Raw genomic sequence first — 24,894 nt, forward strand, 5'->3', positions numbered from 1 at the left:
GGAACACTTCATATTCAAATTATAACAATTACCAAAGTGTAAAATAAGTTTTGAATGATGCTGTTAAAAAGGAGACCAAAAATCAGTTAAGTAGAAAATTTGCAGTTAGAATGCCAGAGTTGGATTCCTTACATATTTTTATTCTGTGTATTTGCACAAGGCAGCATAGTGATAACAATTGATTTTGTGTGGGTGTGTGAGTGTGTATTCTTTCTCTGCACTGTATACTCCAGAGTCGATGGCCCTTGAGTTTCCAGGTGATTCTTTTGTCTATTTCCTGTTTTACCATGGGGGTGCTGGATTTTACATGGGGACTATCATCACATCAGGCTTTTGTGAATTATTGGGGGGGGGGTCAAATTCTGGTCATCAGGTTTAGGTGTCTAGTACTTTTTCCTGCTGAGCCCTTTTCCCAGCACAATGATGACTTAATGGAAAGTCAACCTGTAAGTAAACTATAGAATGGATGCAGGTTAAGGTCACTCAGATTTCACATCCTTATTTAGATGCATTCCTAGTCTTCTGTGAACTCACCTTTGCAGAAGTCATCTTTGGGCACTCTGTGCACATGTACGGGTCATGCCATAGTAGTGATTCTGATCATGAAGATCAGAGATGTAGGGGGGTCTCAGATTACTTGACATGATAGTGTGGACAGCTGGAGTCACCGTGTTTGTGGTGTGAAATACCCCAAGACCAGGGAATTTGAAAGAGGCTCATTTCTGAGGTCTGGAGACTAAATTTTAGTTGTTTGCACTTGATATTTAGTGAGTACTGTTTATTGTTTGCTTCCATCTTTGTTATTTTATACTTCTTTTTTTCTTTTCTTCTTTTTTTTACTTGCAGGAGCTGCATTTTTTAAAACAGTCCAGAGAGATGGTTCAGTGGTTAAAAGCTGTTTACTGCTCTTGCAGAGAACTAGGGTTCAGTGGGGTGGTGCAGTCCAGTACCAAGGAGCACTTCCATTCACATGGTGCATGTAAACTCACACAGGCATATGTATATAAATGTAAATAAGCCTTTAAAAAATGAATTTGGAAAATCTTCTCATAGAAGCCTAGGTAGAAGATATAGTTTACTTAACTTTTAAATAATTATTACTAAAAATTTATGTTTTGGGTCCATACCCAGGATACACCAACCAATGTAGACTGGGTTCTTTTTTATGGATTTGCTCATTCCCTCCCTCCCTTCCTCCCTTCCTCCCTCCCTCCTTCCCTCCTTTCCTTCCTTCCTCCCTCCCTCACTCTCTTGAACATGAAGTGGGGTGTGAGGAACTGGGAGGCATTGGTAGAATATGTATGAAATTCTCGGCATCAATAAAAATATTTAAAATTTATATGTTCATAGCTGGGCAGTGGTGACTATAATCCCAGCACTTGGAAGACAGGTGTATCTCTTAGTGTGAGACTGGAGTCTCTCAGCAGCAGGAATGTGAAGATGTATAGTGTTTGAGGAAGGGTGTGAGAAACAGTAGGCTGGCTGTTCCTGAGAATCAGTTCCCACCAGACTTTGCTACAGAAGTCCCAGGCTTCCTATCAGAATCCCCTGAGTGAGAACTACTTATAAATAAATAACCTTCCAAACGCGCTCTCACCCCCCCCCCCCATCTTGAATGCTTGAAGACAGGCAGTAGATAAGTATGGCATTGTGGCATTTAGTCCTGGTTGAAAGAGCCTACTCACTAAATGGTAGAGAGTCCTATGGGAAACTGGTTGGAGGGGAAATGACCAGTGTTTATGAAGAATGGTTATTTTTCAAAGCAGTTGTTATCAAATGATCACTAATGCTTGCCACAACAATTTTATTGACATGAGTAAGATAGCCAAGATTTTTAGTTGTTATTTTTAAGAGGTGAAATCATCTAAATGTTCAAAATTTCTAAACTGGCTGGTAAACCACTTATTTATTGTCTGCTTGTTTATTAATAGCACATGAGTTTCAGGATTCATCTCTAGCCTTTAGCAGGTATGTTTTCACTTACCTGTGAGTACTACTTCTAAGAAAATCAAGTTAGCATTAAAGGAAGTTAGTGTAATCATAAGGAAGTAGAGCAAGGCCACTGCATCTAAAGATTAAACACACTAAAATTAAGGACTTAGAAACTCTATAAAGTGATTGGTCTCTCTGCCCCTCACCCGTATCTGGACATGGTATTTACTCCTTTAAAGCCAGTGTTCTGGAGGTTGAGGCACACGGATTGTGAATTTGAAGCCAACCTGAAGTATGGGGCAAGATTTTGTACACACACAGACCCTTCCCCCAAAAGCAAGGCCTTAGAGTTCATTTTTTGTCAAAGAATATAGATTAGACTGATTTTTTTTTTTTAAGCAGAAAGGGAAAACCAAAACGTGGTTAATCTCACAACTTAAAAAACATCCTAATAAACAGGAGAGAAGATAGTCATAGTTGGTCTTTTGCCCATTAATTGTCCATGGTTTTAATTGTTGTGGGGATTAAATGCACAGGGATAGTCAGTGTTCTTTGCTAATGAGTGCCTTGTGGAGAGCCTAAGCCTGTTAGGTTGATAAACTTCGGAAAGCGTTATCTAAGCCAGAATCTCCATAGTGGCGTTGCCTGATCTTCCATGCCGTAAATTCGGTAACTTGTGTGAATTTTGAGGACAAAGTTTTAGTTATATGTGCTGGGGTGACTATCCGAGTCACCACAAGTGTAGTGGAAGCTTTCCTTGCAGCTCTCTGTACTTGAGAGCTTGACTGTACTTGAACATCTACCACCATATCTGGTTTCTACTATCAAGACCCTCAGTCCCATTCCAAGTAATGGGAGACTACCAAGTGCACTTGGAATGGGACTGATGGAACATGCGACCAAATCGGACTCTCTGAGGGTGGCTGATGGTGGAGGCTGACCGAGGAGCCAAGGACAATGGCGATGGGCTTGGTCTCTACGACATGGACGGGCTCTGTGTGAGCCTTGTCAGTTTGGTTGCTCACCTTCCTGGACCTGGGGGGAGTTGGGAGGACCTTGGACTCAACATAGTCTAGAGAACCCTGATGGCTGTTTGGCCTCAAGAGGGAGGGAGTGGGGGTGTGGGTGGAGGGGAGGGGAGGAGATGGCAATTTTTAATAAAAAATAAATAAACTGGGAAAAAAAAAAAGACCCTCAGAAGCCGGGCGGTGGTGGCACACGCCTTTAATCCCAGCACAGGGTTTCTCTGCAGCTTTTCTAGAGCCTGGCCTGGAACTAGCTCTTGTAGACCAGGCTGGCCTCGAACTCACAGAGATCCGCCTGCCTCTGCCTCCCGAGTGCTGGGATTATAGGCGTGCGCCACCACCGCCCGGCCCATGGTAATGATTTTTTAATATTGAATTCCCCCCATGTGTGTGTTTGTCTGTCCATGTTGACACACATGCCTTTTTACCCTTTGCAGAAAAGAAAATGGAGTTGAATTATGAAATAAGCTCATTAAATACTAGTTTTATTTCTTTGTTTTAAACCTGTAATCTTCACACTATCACTTTTTCACTCTTCTTTAAAGTACTATATAGGAAGTTTTATTACAAGTTGTGAAAATAAAAAGTTTCTTGTAATATTGACTTTTCTTAAGCATACATAGACTTCATTCAGTTTTTAGGTTTGTGTCAGCAGGGACTCTGGTGTACATGCAAATTGTATATCGGACATGCTGAAGATTAAAGGTTTCTTTGTATTATTATTGTTGGTATTACAAGAATCTGGCTTGACACTTACTCTAGCAGATGATTCACTAGAGTCAGGTCTTCCCTCAGTGTCCTCAGTCACCAAGCGGGAGACCTTGTACCCCAGTGAGAGCAAGACAGTTAGATTTCACAATGATTACCCACCTTTCCCATTTGTGGCTGATGTAGCCAGATCCTGTTATTTTTTCTGTGGGGAAATTGATTGGTCCACCAGACTGATTTCAAGTGCCTGCAGTGATATTTTCACTTGAGAAAAGACATTTAATGGGGAGCTTTTATTAGGGAAAAGAATTCTACCTAGGAGATTAATGTGTCTAATTTTAGAGACTAAGACAAAATACTGTCTTAAGGCAAATTAAACAGGGAGAGTGGAGTTTCCTCTAGAAAATATTTCAATGGCTTCTTGGGATTGTTCTAAGATGAAGACCTCACCTCTTTCATGAGTACTCTGCTCTTTGACAAGCTAGCTACATTAAGGATTAAGCTTTTAATGGTCCACTTAAGTGTTGATTTTTGTCTCATTGCTGTATTTGAGTTTGCCTGGCTCGTTACAGAAGTTTGCTAATTTCCAGGTTTAAAGAAATAAAGTAAATAATACTGACTTTTTTTTTGAGAGAGAGAGACAGAGACAGGGTTTCTCTGTAGCTTTTTGGAGCCTGTCCTGGAATTTGCTCAGTATACCAGGATGACCTCGAACTCACAGAGATCCCCTAGTGGTGGGATTAAAGGCATACACCACCACTGCCTGGCAACTGACAAATTTTGATTGAATATTTGAGGAGACCGTGGACTAGTTAGGTTACTAAGTCAGGTGCCACATGATGACATTTTGGTCAATTACAGGCCCAAAATACAATGATGATCCCATGATGTTATCAAGGAACTGAACCAGTCCTACCTGGTAACATCCTAGCCACCACACTGGAAATTCATATAAAGTACTGTATGTGGTAACCTAGTTACCTAGTAAGCAAGCCTACTACTCCTGCGTTGCTGGTGATGAAAAATATGTCGTTCACACCTGGACACAATGCTTAAGGCTTGACAATGAATGAATAATTGAATTGTGTTAACAGGGTGGGCTCAAACTGGCGTCAACCTTCTTGTCCTCAACTTCCTGCCTCAACTTCTGAAGTGTTGATTTTACAGGTGTGTGCCACCACATCTGACTTGGCTTAAATATTTACTGTAATTTTTGTTTTCATGTATACTCATACTTGTTCACTGTAAAACAGTTTACTATGTTATGCCAGCAGCAGCTTCACATCCACTTAGTACACCTTGATTGTATCATCTGTGTTGAATTTAATGCCGTGGTTTTTTGTTCCTTTTGGGGCTGTGAGGATTAAGCTATAATGCCACCACCACTGTACAGCATAGGTTCATAGTATTGCAGACTATGTGTACTATGTAAATGTAGTATGATGCTCTTGGAACAGTGAAGATCTGCTTCTGGGTTTACTTAGATACGTCATTCTCTCTGGAGTAGGTTTGATTATAATGTATAAATTAGATATTGTCTCTCCAAGACACCCATCACTTGATAAAGTTATTGTACATTTGGGAGGTAATAGGTGTTTTTCTGTGTATTCTGTCTGTATTGTTGTGTTGATGAATGTATCACCCCCAAATCAGTAATTGCAAGATATGTACTGTCTTCTGTAAGGTATCTGGGAGGGGCTTATCCTTGATGAAGTTCTAATAGTATCAGCTGCTGCCTCCTTCCTCATCTGAAGGCTTGGTAGGGGCTGGAAAAAGTATGTTGTTACTGAAGACCTTGGGTAGTTGATGGCTGTTGGCAGGTACAGGTTTTAGTTGCTCACCATGTAAGCCTGTCATTAAGTCTTCCAGAGAATCTTTGTGGTTTGTGTAGTGAGGAGGGCTGAGGGTGACTTCCCGCTGCCCTGCTTTCGGCTGGCTTTATACCCAAAATAATTACACCGAAATTCTTTTAAACACTGCCTGGCTCATTTGTTTCAGCCTCTTACTCACATCTTGATTAACGCATACCTAATAATCTGCGTAGCACCACGAAGTGGTGCCTTACCGGGAAGTTTCTAGCTTACGTCCATCTTGGGCTGGAGCTTCATCGCGTCTGTCTCCCTGAGGAGAGGCACAGTGGTCTGACTAACTTAGGAGAGGTGTGGCATCTGACTAACTTAGGAGAGGCATGGCATCTGACTGAGCCATCTACCTCACTTCCTTCTTCCTGTTCTGTCTACTCCACCCACCTAAGGGCTGGCCCATTAAATGAGCCAGGCAGTTTGTTTATTAGCCAATAAGAACCCTCCATCAGGTTTGGCTGCCACATTCCTGCACATAGTCTTAATCAGTCATCCTGCTTCTTGTTTTATGAAAATGGATGAATTCTGGACACAGCCTGAACAATATGGATGGGGTCCACAGATCACACCTTCTGTTGTCCAGTTTATTTTCTGAGTTAATAGTTGTCATACTATATGCTAAGATTTTCAAAAGAGACTTCACTCAGCCAGCTTAAGAACCAGAAGAGGCTGGGCAGTGGTGGCCCATGTCTTTAATTCCAGGGGTCTCAGAACTCGAGGGCAGCCTGTTCTAAAGAAAGAGTTTCTGGAAAGCCAAGGCCATGCAGACAAACCCTGGGTGGAGGGGTAGAAATTTGATTTGTGATAGTGTTCGTTTTTTTCTCCATGTTTGGTTAACTCATAGCACAGAGAGTAGATATGTTCCGAGGATGTGAGTCTGATCTTTTTCTGGGAAAGATGTAGTGACGAGCTGTGGGCAGGCCTGCTTTTTGTCCCACCTGGCTCCCAGCCGCCTGGCTAGCTTATGCCCCGAAATAACAACACACAAACTATATTCATTTAAACACTACCTGGCCCATTAGTTTCAGCCTCTTACTCACATCTTGACTAACCCATATCTAATAATCTGTGTAACACCTCGAGTGGTGTCTTACCGGGAAAGATTTAGCACATCTGACCTGGTGGCTGGCTTTATGGTGACTGTCCCAGAGAGGAGAGGCGGGGCAATTGCCTGAGCCATCTACCTCACTTCCTTCTTCCTGTTCTGTCTACTCCACCTACCTAAGGGCTGGCCTATTAAATGGTGGGCCAAGGCAGTTTCTTTATTAATGAATGAAATCAACTCAAACAGAAGACTCTCCCACATCAGAAAGATACTGTAGATTTCCCCTGGTTTTCTCCACTAACTCTTGTGTTTACCTCCTGTTTTTACATGTTTTTCCAAGGTGACTGAGAAGGTGTTTAAGAACAGCCCTTTTGAAAAGGCTCGTTGTGATAGACTTGGTAACTTCAGCCACATTCCTGGAGGCTTAGGCTCAGCAGTAAACCTGTTTTAAATTAGCAAAGTCCACCTCAAAACCTAATACAATAGCCTCTTAACTTTAAGTGATGTGTTCCAATTCCCCTCAGCACTGCCCCCCTTCCCCCCAAAGCATCTGGTACCAAACCACCCACCCACACAATATTTTTCTTTTATCCATTCGGTTATGTTTACATACTTAGGATGAAGTTTAAGTTTTAAGTTAGGCACAATAAAATCAAAAATAATAATACAAATGACAACAGTTACACCATAGTAAAAGTTACTTAAAACTTGTGAATTGATCATTTCTGGAACTTCTTTTGTAATGTTTTTGGATTATGACTAGTTGATATATTAGAAAGCAATGTTGGCTAAAGGGAGACTGCCTCCTCGTATTATGGGCCTTTTGTTTGCTTAGATGTTTATCCAGCAGCCGTTGAGGCTGATGAATGTTTTATTGCTCATTCTGCAGCACCTATAAGGATCATGAGCTCTAAAATTAAATTTGTTCCAACAGATCCAAGATCTACTTATCTGATTTATAGAAACATGCTTTTCTCACCTGCCCACCAAAATACTTCCCATCCAGATCAACAATGACTTTGATGGCTGATTCATCTCTCAGATTCTGAAAATGTCTGTCCTGATGCATTATCAGGGGCACCAAGAATCTTACATCACACTTTCCCCAGCTTTAACTTATTTTTTGCATTTATCTTGGTTTCAATTTCCAAGTCTTAATCCCTACTTTAGTGTAGGATACTTTAAGTATTTCAGTTAACGGATTTGAATCTGCTTCCTTGCATCCTGAGACTAACCCTTTTCTTTTGTGTCACCAAATGATCTTGCTGCCGCCATGCCACACTTGGTGGTTGTCTCCACTGACAGTATACTACTTAGTGAACCCTTGCTCTTACTTCCCAGCCCTTGACCTTCCCAGAAGCCTTGGCTTACATGCTGCTCGTGTTAGGAAGGAACTGGTGCCTTTTGGAGATCTTGGTCTAGGTGATTGAAGTCTTGGGTCTCCTTCATAAGGAGAATCTCGGTGTAGTTTATCTTTTTTCTACAAGGGAAGTAGGTGGGGTAATGACAGCTCCTTCCATGTTTTCCCTTCCCTCCCTCATAATCTTAGTCAGAATCTCGATCTGGTTTGCCTTGAAAACACACTGACTTCATGCCTGTTTTTACACCTTTTTCTCTATTCCTTCTGCTTTTCCACCTCCCACTGCCTCTGTTGATCTTCTCATAATCATTAGAAAACTTAGGCTCATTCATCAGCTATATAAGCCCGAGTGAACTAATGCCTGTGGCAGTCTTGCCTCAGCCTTCTCAGTGGTAGGGATGGCTAAACATCATAGGCTTGTCTTTTGCATAATTGGAATATTTTTCCTGTAATATCAACCTTCTTAGACATTTCTCTGAAACTTGGAGGAAAATAGTTGGTTTCATTAAACCAGAGTTAAAAACTTGATAATGCTTTATGAACAAACCTAAAGTGTATGTGGGAAAGTCCTTTGTTTACTTAGGACATTTGTTTCAGCATTCTGTTCTCAACTCTGCTGGAATAATTTAAGGCAAGTGTGTTTTTGTTTTTAACATCGGCAGAAACTGAAACCGAGGGGCTGTAATTTCTTCTAAGCCCCTCATCTATAAGCTGATAGACTTGGACTGCCGTTTGGTTTTTCTGATAACTGTTATTGTTCTCTAGAACATTTATAGCCAAAGCTAATGGGGTAGCCTTATGTAATCCTAGTATGCCAGCAGAAGAGATAGAATTGTGAGACACTATTCCCCAAAAGAGCTACATCAAGCAGATTGCTGTCCTTTAAGATTATTGAGACAGGTTTGGGGCCTGTCCTGGAACTAGCTAGCTCTGGTAGACCAGGCTGGCCTCGAACTCACAGAGATCCTCCTGCTTCTACCTCCCGACTGCTGGGATTAAAGGTGTGCACCACTGCCTGGCCCTTTTTTTTTTTTTTTTTTTTAATTTATTTATTTTGTACACAGTATTCTGCCTGCATATATTCCTGCAAGCCAGAAGAATGTGTCAGACATTACGGATGGTTGTGAGCCACCGTGTGGGTGCTTTGAATTGTACTCAGGACCTTTGGAAGAATAGCCAATGCTCTGCTAAACCATAGCCATCTCTCCAGTTCACTGATCCCCTTGGATTTTGATTCTGTCATCCGAAGTGCTAGCTATTTCTTGCTATCTCTTTTGTCCTTGTCAGCTATCTGCTGTCTTCATCTATTTGATTGATTTTGCAAACCTCTACATAAAATAAACACTTCTTCATTTAGTTAGTTTCCTAACTTTCAAGTGTTGGGTAATAATAGTAGATCTTGTAAAACTGTAATGTTCAAAGTTAATGTTTTTAAGTTTTCTTTTGTTCTGTGCCTAAATTAGTCATGTTCCTTTTTTTTAAAGAAACTTGCTTTCTATGTACTTAAGTTAAATTCTGTAGGCATGTAATTCAGTAGGCTTCTGATTTACTTTCAACCCACAAAAAGTCTGATGTATCAGTGCATGACTGAAACATCAGTCCTAGGAGACAGAGACAGGAAGATCAAGGGGAGGTGCTGGTCAACTAGTAGCAAAGTTAGTAAGAGAGCCTGCCTGTGTCAGAAAATAAGGTGGAGAGCAATAGAACGTGGCACTGAGCGTGACCTGCCTCCTTATACATTACCCACGATTGTGTGTGTGTGTGTGTGTGTGTGTGTGTGTGTGTGTGTGTGTGATGTAATTGAAACATAAAGGTAGAAAAGCAGCACTTAATTGCTTATCGCCCGGCTTTAAGCGTTAAGTTGGTAGACTTCTTGATTTTCACAAGTGCCATACTGTTTCTGTGGAGCTATAATACTCAAAAGCATAGTACCTATCGGAGGATTTCAGGTCAGATTGGAGCTGCCTGTGGAGATAGGAGGATGAGAGGGGTTCAGGGTTAGTCTGTGCTGGCATAAGACCATATCTCCAAAACTAAAATTCTACTTGGAAGTGGTACTGTAAGCCCATGTAAATGACTTAAATGAAAAAGACTGCTAGTACCCAGTGTTGCTGGTGGAGAACCATCACAATGTTCAGGCTGTGCTGAGAGTGTATGAAATGGTATAATCATGTTGAAAAAAATTGGCAGCTTCTCAAAAAACTGGATGTAGGCTTGCCATAGATCTCTAGCTAGGAGAAATGAAAACATATGTCCACACAAAGATTTATAGTTGGTGCTCATTTCAGCTTTCTTCATTTTAGCTGAAACATGGAAAAAGCATAAATGTCTTATCAAAGGTGATTAGATAAAAAACAGACACACAGCAAGAACAAAGCTCAGAGACCAAACTCGGTTCGAGTAGATGTGCACTTAAGAAGTATATGCTATGTCATTCATAAGAAGTATATGCTATGTCATTCATGTACAACAAATTGGAGGAAAGATGGATCTGATCAGTGCTGTGATAGACATTCAAATTCAAGTTCCTTGTTAAACACACACACCCTATAACATGCGTATGCGTCAACCTTCTTCTGTTTGAGCTCATCTACCTGGAGGGGAAGGCTCATTTATTTATCACCTTGTACCCCAGCTTAGTGAGGGCTTACTTCTTTCTTTCTTCTTTGAATGTATTGCTTTAAAATGTTAGATGATCCAATGAGCATTTGGTATTTATTAACTTGTAGACTTTGGAACCCATTCTGAAAGATGGGGTTTGTCAAATGGATACAAGGCAGTAGCTAGGACAGTTATAGGGAAGAAGCGTGTAATGATAACGTGAGAATTAAAAAACAATAAAAATTTAAAACCTGTGTGATTAAAAGAGTCATACTAGTAGGAATAATAGAATAAATAAGTATATGGGAAAGAATTCCAGGTGATAGAAGTGGAAGGATCCAGGTCTAGCGCTGTATGTAGGTCTGTAATACCAGTATTCTAGAGACTGAGGCAGGTAGGTCTTACCCCAAATCAGCTGGGTCTGTGTAGCAATTTGAGGGGACTCCACATTTGGATACTGTAATTGCAGAAACTTTTTAGGAGAAACAGCTTATTTGTAAAGTCCAGACTTTCTCCACCAAAGATGCAGCAAGTGCTCTTAACCATTGGGACATCTCTCCAGCCCCGACACAGTGATATTTCTAGAAAGCAGCTCTATAAGTTTCATGGTCATAAAAGACTAAAGCTACCATAGGCAGGCAGAGGGGAAGAAGTGAAAACAAAATGTGATGTGAGGGCTTCATCTGGACCCCAAACAGAAAAGGGGGAGGGGACTTGCTGAGGAGATTGGAGATACTTAACATTTTAGCAGTTTTGGCAGAAAATTTGTTGGCAGTTATTTAAGAGGGTGGGAGAGATCTTTTCATACAGACTTCAGTCATTTGTGGAGCATGGAAAGTCCGAAGTCTGTTACACACTTGATCATGAATGAAAGTGGAGTTGCTTTTTGCTGTTAGAAAGAAGTAGGTACTTGATTAAAAGTAAATACTGACTTGAAATGTATCTAGATGATTATAGCCATTTGTGCAATAAAAGATCACCACAATTTTGTCTACATGTCCCTTTTATATGCGTGAAGGGTTTAGCTAACATTGTGCAATTGGCAATCTTGCTGGTGATGTAGGAATACCGCTTGAAGCCAGAGTACTTGTGATGGTGTGGTTTCTCTAGTTAATAAATAAGCAGACTTACTCATTGCACAATGTTGTTTTTAAGATCTTTTTTACTCTACCAGAGAAACAAAAGACAACCTTTCTGAAGGACTTGTTTCCTATGGCCCTAGATACTTACAAACTACAATGCTGTAGAACTTATTGCACAAGTCTTCTATAGTTGCGGAAGCAAAAGTGAGAATGTCCTTGAGTAGTTGGCACGTTTGAAATAGGTGGTAAGGTAGAAGATTAGAACTTATACTCACCCAGTACAAAACTGGATTAGAAGCACTTGAGGATACCACTGGGATTCCTGGAAACTTTTTGCCTCTCTTTAAAAAATGGGCGTCCAATTCTTTGCTTCCTTACCTTTGTTTATTTGTTTGTTTTCCTTTGGTTTTGTGTAGTGGAATTTCAAATGTAAAGACTGCCTGAAGATCTGAGAGTAAAACAGTCCCACTGGTCACCCTTACAGACTAGATTATGGTAACACATACCTTTAATCCCAGTAGCCACAGTAGTTGCCATAGAAACTAGGCAGTGCACACCTTTAATTAAAAGACAGGGTGAGACAGCTCTAAAAAACGCAGTCTCCTGAGATTCCAGGAGGCAGGATCACCATTTCAGACTGAGGTAGAGGTAAGAGCCAGTGGCTATTTTGCTTTTCGGAGTTTCTCTGCATAGCCATGGTGGTCCTGGAACTTGCTGTCCTCAAACTCAAAAGCCTCCTGCCTCTGCTTTCTGTGTGCTGGGAATAAAGGCATGTGCCACCACTGCCTGGCTTCTTCACCTTTCCCTTGCATCTGTTCATTCATTCCCAAGTTAATATGGTTTAGTGGAAAAGCATAAACTTGAGTTAAAGTCTACTTGAACCTGCCCCATAATTTTTTGGTGTTTGGTTCCTTAATGTCTTCTGAAAACTGAGACTACTGAAACATGGTGTGTAGAAAGCTCAGCACTGCACACACCCTCCTCATGAGATGACTTTTCCTTGAGAAACCACAGCCTTAAAGAGGTCTGTTCTGAGACCCAAACAGTTAAGTATAGCATTATAATGAAAAGATAGGCCCCATGATGGTGTGACATCTACTTCTATACCACTTTCTAGAGGACACATACCTTATTCTTGAATACACACTGAGCTACTGTCAGGAAACTATTACTTCAAAGCAATTTTAGAGGTGTAATACAAAATTGAAGAGGCTGGTACTGCTTTATAATTATTCATAATCTAGTAGAGGAACAAAAAGTAGTAAATTATGATGTAAAATGTTAGGCAGCAGATACATGCCAGGATGGATTGAAGCTCCCTAAACCTGGCTATAGATTATTTGCCCAGAGAGATGGGGAAACAAGTGGCCTTGACCTTGGGTGTATCTCAGGCTAAGGGATAGAAGGTTAACAAATACATAGTTGGAAGGTATCTTCAGAAAAATACAACATCCAGTGTAGTTTGACCTTGTGTGAATGAGCATTCTGGGATAAGGCAGGTGGAGAGAGTTTAACAAACCCTCGTGTCAAGTCCAGGAGTTAAGATTCCCTTCTATAAGCACCCAGCCGTAGCAGAGGTTTTAAGCAGAGTGCTAATTACCAGTGATTTAGAAATTATTATAACATGAGCTTTTGATCATATTACCTTCTCGCAGCTGTTGTTTCCTTGTACTTAAGTTGGGGATAATTTTAAGGGCTAGATTTGAGGGAAAACATTCAAAAAGATCTTAATAAGTCCAGTTTGGCCTTTCTCTTAACTTAAGTATCACCTTCAGTGGGTAGTTGGGTGAGTATTATGCCTGGAATTGACAAATAGCTTTTTATATTTGTTTGAAGAATTACAGATTCTCGGTGTTCCATAAGTATTTTAGAGAAATGAAGTATAATTTCAAAATGGTTACATAGATTTTAAATAGGGTCTTTGACAGCTATGAAGTAATTTGGGCCACAGATTGGATCACTTTAATGTCTTTTTTTCTTGGAGGAAGACTTGATTTATTGCTTATTTGCATCTGAAACTGCATTTGCCTAGGGAGTTGTCCTTGTGGTTCATAAGTTGGTTTTGCATGCCTTTTGGAAGATGGTGATTCTGGTCACATCCAACTCACTGTAGAATGTTTGTAAGATGATATAGCTGACTGTAAACAGGCTAAATGAGTTGCTGACAATGTAAGCTACAAATCTGCCTGCACTTCACTAAGATGTGTTTATTAAATATTAAATGCAAGAATGTAAGGGTGATTTGAAGCTTCCTAAAATCTTTTACCCCAGTGATCATTTACTCCAGTGCTTTCATCATCGAAGGAACAAAAGTTTGGCCAGATAATGTAACTTAGCCAAAATCACACAGTACACTGACTGCATCAGAAAGTGGACCTTGATGCTGCTGCGGGCCCTCTTTTCTGTTAGGGCACAGGGGAGTGAAGCCAGTCCTCTTCCCGTCCAGTCTGAGAGTTCCAGTTTGGGCTGTTGTTAGGGTACTTGGGCTGCCTTGGAGGGCATGATCTTGACACCACTCAGACCAGAGAATAAAAATGCCAAAGAAACCCATTGAGCTTCAGAGAAAGGTTCTAGATGGCCTGTAAGGACACTTGCCACCAAGCCTAACAACCCGAGTTTGATCCCCTCGACCCACATAGTGGGAAGAAAAAACCAGTTTCCTCAAACCGTACTCTGACCTCCACATACATTCCATAGTACAAACCACACACGTGCACGTGCTCAGACCCACACACAATTCTTCCACATGAGACATCCTAGAACTCACTCTGAAGACCAATCTGGCTTCAAACTCACAGAGATCTGTCTGCCTCTGCCTCCTGAGTGCTGGGATTAAAGGCTGCACCATCACTGCCCTGCTCAGGAGAAAAGTTTTCATTACTGTAGTTGGAGTTAGAATTGGGAGGAAGGTTTTTACAGAGCACAGTGGTTCTCTTGAGTCTGGTATATACTGGCGAGAAAGAATAACCTAGAATGGGATTACAATTTCTTCAGGTCACCAGTGGCTCATTCAGGAAACCAGCTAATTTGAAGGATTGATTGTGAGAGAAGGAACAGCTCTATTTAATACTAAAAGATTTCTTAAAGCGTCAAAGCAGAGAAATTAACAATACCTTATGAAGTATGGCCACAGTCAGATATGGTGGAGGTTTTAAATTACCTTTGTGTGAAAGTAGCTGGTTTTAATACAACCTATGAATCATATAGGTTCCTTGTTCAGGAATTAGGATTAAATCAGCACAAGTTGCACTGGTTAAGAAGCTAGGGGCATTCATGTGTGGTGGGTGATACTGTTGGGATGGACAGTTTAGCACATTGCCTTAGAGGTAAATTGAGGAATCACCCCGAAAATGTAGACTTAGCTGTTCACAACTTAAAATTTTTTTTGGTTTTTTTTTTTCGAGACAGGGTTTCTCTGCAGCTTTTTTTTCACAACTTAAAATTTAAATTCTTTTTGTTTGTTTGTTTGTTTGTTTGTTTTGTTGTTGTTGCTTTGTAACTTTGGAGCCTGTCCTGGAACTCACTCACTCTGTACACCAGGCTAGCCTCAAACTCACAGAGATTGGCCTGCCTCTGCCTCCCAAGTGCTAAGATGAAAGGTGTGTGCCACCATTGCCCAGCTGAATTTAAATTCTTTTACAGAGACTAGCTCAAAGATCAGTTATTTAGCTCAGTGTGGCTTTACCTTTTGCAAAGAAAAGTAACTGTTTGATTTATAAAATTGTATTTATAAAAGCATATTTGGTCTGTCTTGGGCCCTGATGTTGGTTTTACATCTACAGGAGATAGGAAGAATAGCTGCACATAAATGCTTTTGTGTTTTTAGACCTGGCATGTTTTTTGAATCAGCACTAAAAAAAAATTAGGTGCTTTACACGGGGATACCTTAATATAAGATACCATTCTAGACTTTCATTTTCCTTAGGTCATGAAATTGCTCTTTAACAGAAATACTGGGGTGGGGATGAGGGATGGTTATTCTGTAGCAAGTCTTTGAATTTAAGAAAATAAATTGTCACTGTTTAGGTTTAGATTTAGGTGGTGAAGAGCTGGTGGGTTGCTTATAAGGTAACAATTAAGGATATCATTGAGCCATACATACAACATTTAGAACACAGCAGTTATTTTCAAATAACGCAGTGCTTTTAGAAAGCTGAGTCAATTTTCATGGTTAATAATTGAATACTATGTTAATTAGTTTTAATTCCTTTTGGCTTGTGTAACACAGCGCATCACTGTCTGCCCACCCACTGTTGTGCTTGTGCTAGGATGAATGAACCATCATTTATTCTCTGCATATATGAATTTCATCCTGTTCATAATGAAACTTGTGGTCTGTGCTGGAGAATTAGAGCATATTTGCTGATGTGTGAGTGCCTAACATGGTCACAAGTGTTTAGACATCTTACCTGTTGACTGCAGCTTGTGAGTCGTGCAGCAAGCTGACCTTGTCAGGAGTCCTGCATCCTGGAGAAGCCAAAGAGCTACCTTAGGGAGCTGGAGGCTGTGTTGTTAGGTGCTCTACCAACGGCCAGGCCTTCACAGGTGGTTTGAGATGCAAGAGCTCCCCTTTCTTTGTCTCTGTCCCCGCGTCCCCCCCCCCCCCCCCCCCCCACACACACAGAGGGTTTCTCTGTATAACAGTCCTGACTGTTGTGGGACTTGCTTCGTAGACCAGGCTGGCCTTGAACGTGCAGAAATTCACCTGCTTCTGCCTCCCAATTGCTGGGATTAAAGGCATGCACCACCATCGCCCAGTTTATTTGTCCAGCTTACCTGGCATTAAAGTATAAAGTGTAGCCTGGCAGAGGAGGAGGGGGAGACTTAAAGCCACAAGGAAAGAAGACAAATTTTGAATAATTCCTTCCATCCCAATCTTTTCCCGATTTATTTTAAAGGACTCTGGGGTTTTACACTGTTACTTGTTAAAAATGATAGAGCCTTCTAAGGATATTTCAAGAAGGTTTTTTTGTTGTTGTTTTTCTTACAGTCTTTTTTCTTTTTTGCGTTGGGTTGTAAAAGAATGTTTATCGTCTTTTTTTTTTTTTTTTGTTTCAGTGACTTTAGGACAAATTTAACAGTCCTAAACTCTGGGGGGAGTGGGGAGTAAAGTGTAGCTTGGTAAAAGACACTACAAAACTTTACTGGGGTTATAGCATGAGGCCCCTGGGCACCTTTTTGGTTCTGTCTCCGTATGAAGTGCTCTGCAGGTACCTTCTCTTTATCTTGGGTTCATTTTGTTTGCAGTGGGCTTAATTGAAAGAGCCCTCAAATCATGGTACTTTTCTGTACGTATTAAGAATTTCTGTTCATGTAGCTCAGGCTAGCCTCAAATTTGTTAGGTTTAACAGCAGGATCAAACTCAGGACTTTGTAGTATGCAAGGAAAAACACACTACACCCAAGCACCAAAATTCCTTTTGACATCCAAATTTAGGTTAAACTATATGATAGCTTGTTACAAGTCTGATTTACAGTGCTTGGTAATCTTGTAAACAGCTGGTTCTCGTTCCTTTGGTGCCTATGAAATCTTTGTCTTTGTATTTGTAGCTATATTCCTCTTTGAAGGAACATGTTGGTAGGGCTGCTTCATTGTTAAAACTGATGGCACCTTTTCACATAAAGGTGAAGCTCTGTGGGTGTTTGGAGGCAAGGGCTTAGATTCAATAGTCATCTAGAGCAACGTGTGGGTTGAGACCCTTTTGAGGTTGAATGGGTAGCATATCAGGTTTTTACATTACAGTTCATAACAGTAGCAAAATTACAGTTATGAAGTAGCAACAAAAATAATTTTATGGTTGGGGGTCAACACAATATGAACTTCATTAAAGGGTCACAGCATTAGGAATTTTGAGAACCACATATATTAATCTTACAACTTAATGACTTCACTTAGAGAACTGTACTTTGAGCTAACTGGTTTCCTCATCAACACCTTTGTTGCTGGAGGCTGATAGAGTTGACATTTATCGAGATTGTGTCTTTACTGGAATTGTAAGCATTGTCCCCTACACTGTTTTTTCAAGGGGTACTCCATTAACCTTGTTTGTTCAACAGTCCTGTGTGAGGAGTAGCCGGACTATGTGAGAAGGCAGTGCTGTGTAGGACTGGCTGTGTTCCGGGTCCTTTGCTCTGGTGCACTGGGCTGTGTTCTAGCCGCCCAGTTGTTTCACTTTGCTAAGAGCCCATTTGAATATTCCCATTTGGGTTTGGAACATGGATTACTCTTGAATGTCCAGCTGAGGAAATTTATATTAGTACTATAGGAGTCCTGTCTCACCCAGTCTTCAGTGGTCAGTTATGGTCAATAGCATTTCATCCCAACCATCTCTACTGTATTCCCATGCTGGATGGGCCACTTGCCTTGTAGTAGCTTGGGGACCTCACTTAGGAGATCTGTTATGTGACTGTAGAGGAGGGGTTGTTGTATATAGAAATATTGGCTAGCATTACTTCCCCCCAGTTTTGGGTCTGTGAATAGTCCTGCATTGTGAGAATGTTTGGTACTCCTAGAAGCTACACACAACAGTGATGAGAGAGCCCGTGTCAACTGGAGATTGGTGCAGGCATAACTGTTATGACACAGTCAATGTATCACTTGTCTGAGATTTTTTTCACAGTGACTTCATCCCCTTGGGAGTTTGTGTGAACCACAGTTACCTTTTATTGCCCAGTATGTGTTGTCCGTGCCAATCACAGCTGCAGGGGAGCAGGCCTAGTTGGAATAATTAGATTGAGTAGTGAATTTCATTCTCTTTTCAAGGGATTACCAGTGTCCCTTTAATAAAACGAGATTAGCCTTCTGCAGCAGAAGTATTTGAAAGCTGTCAGTATAATCATGACAGCTCAAAAGACGTGTCTTTAGCACTCCTGTAACTTGTTGGAAGATTGCACAGGGCTGTGTGCATATGTACCAAAAGGGCATGTGATGTCTCCTTTTGAAGACTATGCATACAACATTGAAACAGTGTGGAATAATAGACAGTTGAATTGTTAAGAAAATACTCACAGCCAGACACTAATGCTGTATCTTGTGTTGAATGTTGCAGGAAACCTCGCATCAATTCTCAGCTGGTGGCACAGCAGGTGGCACAGCAGTATGCCACTCCACCTCCCCCTAAGAAGGAGAAGAAGGAAAAAGTGGAAAAACCCGACAAAGAGAAACCTGAGAAAGACAAGGACATTAGCCCCAGTGTCACCAAGAAAAACACCAACAAGAAAACAAAGTAAGTATCTGGGTACTAATTACTACGTATTAAATTTGCACTTGGGTCAGAGATTTTAAATGATGACTTATTTTTGTTTTCCTGGGTCTTTGCTTTACCCTTAGACCAAAGTCTGATATTCTGAAAGATCCTCCTAGTGAAGCTAACAGTATACAGTCGGCTAACGCTACAACAAAGACCAGCGAAACGAATCACACCTCAAGGTACTATGAAACTAGAGTGAAATACTAAGTTGTTGATTTAATCATAATCAAAAGCCCAAGATTCCAGTATACTTAGAGATTTTAGGCTGAGGGGGGTGGAATGAGGTACTAAGGTAAGGTTCCTGACCTTTTAGATCATCTTGGCCAGAACAAAAAGAAGAGAAGTGGTTTGTCATCTATGATCAAAAGTTCTGCTTTTTGCTAAATGTGGTCAGCATGCCTACAGTAAATGGGCACAAGCTTGTGGGAAGGCTCTTGTTGATGTTGTCACTCCCTAAATGTCTCCCTTGACGTGTTTCAGGCCCCGGCTGAAGAACGTGGACAGGAGCACCGCACAGCAATTGGCCGTAACTGTGGGCAACGTCACCGTCATTATCACAGACTTTAAGGAAAAGACTCGATCCTCCTCTACATCCTCCTCCACAGTGACCTCCAGTGCAGGGTCAGAACAGCAGAACCAGAGCAGCTCGGGGTCAGAGAGCACAGACAAAGGCTCCTCCCGCTCCTCCACGCCAAAGGGCGATATGTCAGCAGTAAATGATGAATCTTTCTGAAATTGCACATGGAATTGTGAAACTATGAATCAGGGTATGAGATTCAAACCCTCCACCTGCCCATGCTGCTTGCGTCCTGGAGAGTCTTCTGTGGACGACCTTGTAGTGATGCTACCAGGAAAGGTTCTGCTTGCCGTGGGCATCTGGCTACCAAGGAATTTCGTACCCTGACAGTTACTCTTGACACTTTTATGTATTCCATTGTTTTATATGATTTTCCTAACAATCATTTATAATTGGATGTGCTCCTGAATCTACTTTTTATATAAAAAAAATCTGCTGTGCACAATTTTCCATGTACATTACAACTGGTTTTCTGTTTCTGTTTTGTTGAAGAGGGTTGGGAGGGGGGAGGGAACTTTTATTTATTGTGTTCACAGACTCCATCCTGTCAGCATATCCTCTTAAATTTAGTTCTTTCTTCCAGCTATACTCTGTACTATCAGTTTTGATATAACTATATATATAAATATAAAATTATATATAAAGGGTTATTTGAAACCAATCCATGGCAACGCTGGTGCTTGATACACTGTGAAGTGAATACAACATTGAACAGTTGACACAGATCTGGGACAGTCCCTTCTATGAAAGCGCTGAAATGTAATTAAAACCAGTCTCACATGAAGGACGTTCCAACCTACATGGGAACTTGACTCTCATCTGTCTTTAAAAGTACTGGATGATATAAAAAATATATTTTTTAAACAATGTGATCTCAAATTTAAAGACTGCTCCAGATAGCCTGCATTTGCGATGGGATAATTGACAAATCACAGCTGGTTCAGTTGGAGGGCTTTGACCATTTGGAAGTAACAAAACTAGCTCCAGAATGCCAAGTATTCATGTAAATTACGGTCACGTTAACATTACTGTTCTTATTAAGCACTCATGAAAATATGGTGTTCTGTATCTCGAATTCCGGCCTTTTTCCAGACCTCTGCTCATGCCTGAGGCACATCTAGCAACTGTCTGTTAGTCCTAGGGTTGCAGTAGTGCATTTTTAATCACCATCTAGGGAGGCAGTCCTGTGTCTACTTCCCCTGTGACATTGCAGTGGTGGATTTTGTGATCGTGTCCTGTTTGCCACCCCTATCCCCAGCCCCCAAACCCTCACCCTACCGATGCAGTTGTTTTTCTTCTTAAAATCCTGCTCTTACTCATTTTACTTAACAATGGTTGTCAACCACACATCCAGTTTCTGGTGTCGTTTCTCAGCTCCTTGTGTGGGAAAGGACTGCAGGGGTGCATGGGCAAGTCACAGGGCAAAAGCTCCCGTCCCAGGAGAGTGACCAGGGGGTCTTTGTCTTCTCAACAGAGATGGCATGGCTGAACCCTGAAAGGTTTTCACTTTTCCATTTTGGGGGCGGGGGATAATCGAATACCACTAATAACCCCATCTCATCCCAAGTTTGGGTGGTTCTGCTTTGTACTTAGATTCAGGGTATCTCTCCTATCTGACTTTACCTTCATATCCACTCTTTGTAGTACTTTAGTCACTTTAAGCATGAGAGCGTGGTGTTAACCTTCCTTTATTGGATCGGACTTCAAAGGACTCACGGGAGAGTGTGTAAGAAAACACATCTTGGTGTTAACCTGGTTTGCTTAATGATAGAACTGATTTCGATCTGTGGAGGCAACAAGTTAAGAACATTAACAGCTTGAATTGAGTAGCCAACAGGAACGGTTCCATTCACATTTACATTAAAACCAGTCCAGTCATTCTGCGCCGTAGTGTATGTTCTGTCCCAAAGGCAGTGCTATTTGTCGCTGGGCTCCTGTTCTCAGAAGCATGGACAATGCTCCCCTCTTTTTAAAACAGTGCTTGTATCTGGGATGCAAGCGGTACTTACCTTTTTAAATACCTTTTTAAAGTATTTATTAATGAACCAAAGGAAATCAGGTGCTTTCTGTAAGCATCAGAATATATAATACATAGTGATTTGACTATGAATTTTAAATCCACATTTTAATATTAGTGGGGTATTGCAAAGACATTCCTTCTAAAGTTTTAATATTCCTTTTATTAAGGGTCTCAGGGAGGGTTAATTAGTCAGCCATATTTATTTTCCAGAGGTGTAAGGAATTGCTAAGTTTTTTAATTAACTTTTTAAAAAAATTTAAATGCCACCAAATTCATGTGGATTGCACTGCTCTTTGAACCAATAAGTGTTGGTATGCACTTTGTTCAGAAACACTGTGTACTTTTTCAAAACGAATTTCATGTAAAGTGATTGGACCCCCTAGATTAGTGGGAAAGGCTGATTTACCAGCTCCTCATAGGCTACTAATTCATTCATCGCCCATGTCTTGGTTTTTCAGTTTTGCCTCCGTGATAAATTAATGAGGAGATGTGAAGGGAGGGAAGGCTTCAGAACGAGTGGAGTGACCTTGCCGTGAGGTAGAAACTGCAGCTGACGTAGTGGAGTCTAAGCAGTCTGATGTCCCTGGCCGCCCTGTCGCTGCTGTCACAGGCTCTGTTGGGGTGGAGAGGTGGTAGGTGCTACACGATGACATCCTCAGGCATGCATTCTGGAAATGGAATTCTTAATAGCTTCCTGCATTTACAGTTTGCCCTACTATAGTACTCAGTAGGTAAAAACACTAGTGTAGCTTACAAAGAGACATTAAGAGGACCAGAAATACTTGGTATTCAGTGGCACAGAAAGCATATTAAGACAAAAAGCACAGTGTTAAGGCTTGCAAGTTTCCCGTATGTTTAGTACATGATCTTTCACACTCGTGTGTACACGCACAGAGCTGACCTGACTTGCTCTGCCTGAGTCATGCAATTGGGAGGGGAAAAAAAAGACATCTTGATAACCACGAAACTATTTTAATCAAAACCTTTCAGTTTGGATCTGGGTACTTCGGAACATTGGCAGAAGCTTCTGTGAGTTTAGCTCCACTGAGATGTCTCGCCTGCCTTATCAAGATCATTCTCAGTCTACATTTTTAAGCTACCGCATCTTAAATTATTGAGAAATTATTAATTGCTGAATATATAATAACCTTTGCTTGTATGTTACCGAAAATGGTTTAAGAGCCAACATTTAGAGTGTGACAATGGAGCTGAACAGTTTCTAACGCGCAAGCAGTTCTGTTCTTGTGTATGACTTGTAACCTTAATTTACTGTGTAAAGATGGTTACATTATTTCCTTAGCTTTGTTTGTTGGAGACAGATAGCGAATGCTTGTTAAGTATGTCAGAACATAATCTTCCCTTGTGAACTTTTGTTAATGTCTTATACGAGCTCTATTTTCCATTTGCCCAGAAAGATGGCTTGTATAATGCTTTGGAAGTTTCTGCTCCGTCCGTCTTAGAGCTGACAGTCTGTTAGGTTTGTTTTCTCTTCATGCTAAAGTGTCAGTGGTTTTGTGAACTGGTCAGAAATTCACAGGTCTTAAATGTTTGGGGGAAATTTATATTGGACACTGCTCTTTGTCTAGCAAATAAAAGATGTTAATATATTCCTGTTATTGGCATGTGCACGACTATGTTATTAGAAGCCACTTTATCATTTTCCTGCTTTAAATAGAAATGTCTATTTATGAATTCTGCTTGTAGTTTTTTCACAAATAAAATAGTAAAATTTACATTGGAGATGATTATTTTGTTGTTCCATAGACCTTAGCTCTTAGAAAAGCCTAGTTCTGCCCCCCCCCACTTGTGGGATGTTTCCAGTGGGGATAGAAAGCATAGTTCCATACGTGTGTTACAAGCTGAAGGTTATTTTGAGTGTCTTAGTGTGTAGATCACAAATGTACAAGAAAGAATTGAGTCAAAGAGCCATCATCATTTGGAAAAAAGTGGTTGTGTCTGTGCTCCTTTCAGAGGCTGTGGTAATCTAAAGGAACTGGAGATGTCTTCCAGTGTTTGAAAGCCCTCTGGCCAGAGTACATTAAGCCTGTTGTGACCAGATGGAGTGAAACATCTTGCCTGGCCCACAAGCCCCGCAGCAAGCCTGGCTTCTTACCTGCTGCTGCTTGTGGCCTGCCTGGGAGGATTCATGCTAAGGATTGTGTCTGGTTCTGTGCTTGAGCTCACACCGAAGGGAAGGGTGCAAATGGGAGTCTTGCCTTGAAGAAACGCTTAGCAAACGTTCCGTGTTTGTATTTCTTCACTGTTTGATTCTTCAGAAGTATTGGGAAGGTCTCAAGGGCACGGAGTAAATGGTACTGCTGTTTGTGCTGGGACATCTTAGGTGCAGAAACATTCTCTGTTCTCCCTCCCATGCTTGTACTTGTAGCCCCTTTGTGGGGTCCCACTGATAGTGGTACTGGGAACGCTTGGGAGGATGGAACCTCCCATGTGACATGAGCGAACACCAGCCATCAGGAAGAGTAGATTATTAACCTCACTGTCCGAGAGGCCAAAGCTAAATACTGTCCAGACCTGAGAACTGCTTGCAGGTGTGACCTCAGTGTGTTAATTGGCGCTTGCGGAAGGAATTGCAAAAGGCCAGAGTGATGTTAAAGGCTTGGCAGTGCCTGGACAGCCAGCTCTTGACTGAAGCAGAGGAAGCCTGCTGGACCTTGACACTCTGAGCATGGAAGGAAAAGCGGGACACCTGTAGAGCTTTCTTGGAGGCAGGCTGGTAACTGGCCAAGTCCTGTTTGCTAGTCATTGACGGTAGCTATGGCTTAATCTGCCTGCCCAGTGGAAGGGGGCAATTGGTCTAACAGGAAATGCTCTAGTTTTCCTAGAAAAAGCACAGGCCGTAGGTGGGAATACAAGTCATTGTGGGCCTAGGCAGACAGTGGCGTGGAAGATATGCATGTGGTGTTCTGCCTGGCATTAGCCAAAGTGGGGGTGGGGGTTGGACGGCTCTCTAAAGCGACCAGGCGGTCAGGCTTCGGTTTTGACCATGTATTCAGAGGTTGCTAGGGGTGAGCAGTGAGGTGGAGGAGACAGTTGGCTTGGGAGAGGCCTTCTGTGCGGCTGCACCCACTCAGCCCTGTGTTGGCTGCTGGGGCTTGAACATAAACAGGGCCTTGCATATGCCAGGTGAGTGCCTCTACTACTGCTGCGCCCAGACCTTTTTAAAAGTTTTATCTCTGAGATGGCCTCCCTAGATTTCCAGACAAATCTTAAATTTTGGTCCTCCTGCCCTGGCCTCCAGAAGAAGTAGGATTGCAGGCCTGCACAGCCAGACCCAGCTGTACCGGTGCAGGGCAAGCATGCAGGCTGCTGTAGCTTTACACTATGGGCTCAAACCAGACATCACTAACACAGACGTTGATAACCCATGCTCTCCTGGCATAGAACCCATGTGTTACTCCTGCCCAGGACAGAA

At 41.5% G+C, this 24,894-nt stretch overlaps 1 protein-coding gene and 1 pseudogene across 3 annotated transcripts in view; one reads left to right on the forward strand and one right to left on the reverse strand.

The window, feature by feature from the left end:
- Positions 1 to 23,194, forward strand: part of LOC119807982 (RING1 and YY1 binding protein) — a 69,098-nt gene extending 45,904 nt beyond the window's left edge. For all 3 annotated transcript variants that reach the window (XM_038320249.2, XM_038320250.1, XM_038320251.1), the window contains 3 exons: positions 18,664 to 18,840; positions 18,945 to 19,043; positions 19,345 to 23,194. In XM_038320249.2, coding sequence (XP_038176177.1) covers positions 18,664 to 18,840; positions 18,945 to 19,043; positions 19,345 to 19,597 — 529 coding nt within the window. In that variant the 3' untranslated portion in view covers positions 19,598 to 23,194. The remainder of the gene's footprint in view (positions 1 to 18,663; positions 18,841 to 18,944; positions 19,044 to 19,344) is intronic.
- On the reverse strand, positions 7,489 to 11,668 carry LOC119806417 (annotated as a pseudogene).
- Positions 23,195 to 24,894: the final 1,700 nt, after the last annotated feature.

This window comes from Arvicola amphibius, chromosome 2 (assembly GCF_903992535.2).
Source record: "Arvicola amphibius chromosome 2, mArvAmp1.2, whole genome shotgun sequence".
Lineage (NCBI taxonomy): Eukaryota > Metazoa > Chordata > Mammalia > Rodentia > Cricetidae > Arvicola > Arvicola amphibius.